Source organism: Cebidichthys violaceus, unplaced genomic scaffold (assembly GCF_023349555.1).
Source record: "Cebidichthys violaceus isolate CVI_PGR_0920_01 unplaced genomic scaffold, fCebVio1.0.p SCAF_4, whole genome shotgun sequence".
Classification (NCBI taxonomy): Eukaryota; Metazoa; Chordata; class Actinopteri; order Perciformes; family Stichaeidae; genus Cebidichthys; species Cebidichthys violaceus.
This window is the reverse complement of record NW_027176594.1, coordinates 16,691,781-16,695,084: the sequence shown is the minus strand read 5'-3', so window position 1 is coordinate 16,695,084 and position 3,304 is coordinate 16,691,781. Positions and strand designations below refer to the sequence as shown.

General features: G+C 39.1%; 1 protein-coding gene across 1 annotated transcript; it reads left to right on the top strand.

Annotated features, from left to right (window-relative positions):
• The first annotated feature begins 404 nt into the window (after window positions 1-404).
• Window positions 405-2,511, top strand: LOC137885109 (lysozyme g-like). Its single transcript, XM_068727258.1, has 5 exons — window positions 405-502; window positions 801-878; window positions 1,312-1,508; window positions 1,607-1,757; window positions 1,835-2,511. Exons 1-5 carry the CDS (start codon window positions 499-501, stop codon window positions 1,969-1,971), a joined length of 567 nt encoding a protein of 188 aa, XP_068583359.1. The 5' UTR covers window positions 405-498; the 3' UTR covers window positions 1,972-2,511.
• The last annotated feature ends 793 nt before the right edge of the window (window positions 2,512-3,304 follow it).

The window sequence follows — 3,304 nt, the reverse complement described above, 5'->3', positions numbered from 1 at the left end:
ATATAGCTGCAAATGATAAATGCATTACCTTTCTGACAGAAATACTGTAGATATTATGAAACTGTGATACATGTGTTAGCTATTCTGACAGAAATACACTATTAGCTAACATTAACTGTGATAAATGCATTTGCCTTTCTGACAGTAATACATCAGATATTATCTAGAAGTGATGAATGTGTTAGCTCATCTGTCAGAAATACAGCTGATATTATCAGCTCAGTTTATCAGTTTGTGAGGTCAAACTTCTCTCGTTGCTGAGCAGAACAAACAACGAGACCGTTACTGTCAGAGAGGACTGTTTCTTATAAACCAGCTGATTTCATCCAGCTTCTCCACTTTATTCACCCGCAAACCGTCATAACAAAGTCATAACGAAACTAAAAGTACACAGACTGGTATAAATACGACCATGGACTGCACGTTTGTACAAAGGAGTGAACAGAAGGACACCGTGTCACAGCTCTCACTTTTCAAGGAGACCATAGAAGAGGAAACATGGGTGAGTGCTTGTGTTATTCTACTGTTAACTTTCAGCTTTCTAGTGGTTAGATCACCTAACGTGTCATATTTGAACACAAGTCTGGACTGCATATGTTCTTTATTCCCTTTTTCTGTACTTTTGTAGCTTGCTTACTATATGTGCTATTTCTATCCATACACAGGCTCGTTACTGTGGCTCTCTTTTTGTAAAGATGTGTTATGTAACTGGAAAGTCCCTTTGAGTCCTCATACCGTATGATAATGTTGACGTGCAGGTGTTGGGATGAAAACTAATGTGATGAATTGATCATCAACAGGTTATGGAAACATCATGAGGGTTCAAACTACTGGTGCCTCAGCGCAAACAGCTCGGCAGGACGGGCTGCAATACTCAGGTAAACACTGAGAAACACAGACGCGGATTTTATCAGAAATGGTCAAAAAAGTAACGTAGTATATACTGTATATAGAATTAACATATTGTAACGCACTGAGTGACATGTGACATGTTTACCTGTTATGTTATGAGTGTTATTGTGTTAACAGGAATAAGTTGTTCAAGATAAGTGTAATGGTTATTGCATTTACTGAGTTCAGGAGGTCAGTGAAGGTCTCATGACCTGTGACGCTGTTAAACCCGTCAATCATTCTAGCTACCTATGGGGGTGGGCGGCACAAGACAGCGTGCCTGGGACTGGCAGAGAGAGTGATGTGGGATGTTTTTGTTGTTGTCCTGCTTGCCTTTTGGGGAGTTAGTTTGTCCGGGAGCAGATTGTTAAGCCTGTTAAGAGAGCGTTTATCTCTGTCCTGTTTGATTTCTCTCTGAAGGTGTGAATGCATCACACACCATGGCAGACACGGATGCGGGCAGAATGGAGAAGTACAGGTCTATGATCAACAGAGTGGGAGCAAAATATGGAATCGCTCCAGCTCTCATTGCTGGCATCATCTCCAGAGAGTCCAGGGCTGGAAATGCATTAGAAGCAGGCTGGGGAGACCATGGCAATGCCTGGGGACTGATGCAGGTTGAAAAAATTCTACCGTTTTTGCTCTGCTTTCTTCACAAACTCTTAATAGTGAGTCCCTCATTACAACAGTGTTCATTTCATTACCATTTCCGTAGGTTGATGTCAATCCAAATGGAGGTGGACACACTGCACGTGGCGGTTGGGACAGTGAGGAACATCTCTGCCAAGGCACCGAGATCTTGGTTCATTTTATCAAACGCATCCGCAACAAATTTTCCAACTGGAGCGCAGAGGAGCAGCTGAAAGGTTTGTTTTACTGAATTAGTAGATTCAAACACGCAGCAGCTCTCGTCACACCTTCACCTTTGTGTTTGTCTCCGCAGGAGGGATAGCGGCCTACAATATGGGGGATGGAAACGTCCATTCCTATGGTGGCGTGGATGAAAACACAACAGGAAGAGACTACTCCAGTGATGTCGTTGCCAGAGCGCAGTGGTACAAAAACAATGGAGGCTTTTGAAACCTGGAGCTGTGTCTTTTGCAAATAATCACTCTGCTATGTGTGCTCTGTGTTAAAACTTGAGAGAAATAAACATAATGCAAAATTTCACCATCTTACTTAAATGAAGAGTAAAGCTGAGGCTGATGTGAGTCATTAGTTTTGCAGGTTTTTGGTCATAAACTAAAGTATCACACAGCAGCTTTTAGGGATTTAGGGGGATGTAAGGGTAGAAATGGAATATAACAGAACTTTGTGTCCTTTATTGTTTAATGACCTGAAACTGTTTTCATTGGCTTTGGCTTTCATCAAATTGTTGTCGCATTCATGTAACCTCCTAAGCTTTGTGATGAGTCACACCCTGTATTGTCATGTCTCCCCTCTGGTTTTATTGTTTTTTTTAATTCCGTATACAACTGCAGAAAATAATCTTCCTGTTAACTGCCTGTTGGAAACTTTGCTTTGTCAAGTATTAAAGAGAGCCAAAAATAATGTATGAGATGAAATATGTGGAAAAAAAACAGTCGCATTAGATTAAAAGAAAAAACTGTATCCAAAACATTCAACTTGTCTCAAGAACATTTTAGAAATATGTGTGTGATAATTTTGAAAGAATTAGGGACTGCTATTATCTCATCGCAATGGCAGATTTTTCATTTGGTTTCCGAAAATTACACTTTTCCGACTCAATTGAGTGAGAAAAGTGAGAGGACTTTTTTTTTGCATTGTTTGAACTATGCAAAAATGTCAATCGACAAAGTAACTCAAGCAATCCGATAAATGTAATGGAGTAAAATTGCACTTGAGTAAATGTACTTAGCTACTTGGAAATGTCATAGCAGGTACAACTTTGAGTTACTTGTACTTTAACTTGCGTATTTCCCTTTTTATACTTTCTAATTCCACTCATTTTGGAGGTGCATATTGTACTCTTTACTCCATTACATTTATTTGACAGCTTTAGTTACTAGTTACTTTGCAGATTCAGATTATTACTACAAAATACAAATCAACTAATAAATATATATTAGTTTATCTTCATTTACCCAGCACTATAGCATACAGTTTTTAAATTAAATCCACCGTTACCAGTTGCAAGATTAAAATAGTGTAGCCTAAACATTAATGCATTACTAATTATATAATATATATATTATTGTGAAACGATTCTGCATAATGTGTGTAGGCTACCTTTACTTTTGCTAGGCTACTTTAATGTTATGCTTATACTTTTGGACTAGTAACAGAGCATTTCTACACTCTGGTATTACTGCTTTTACTGCCAGACGAACCAGCAGCTCGACAGCTGTGGCAGTGCAGCTTAACCAAACTGCACAGCTTTACAAACTGACCA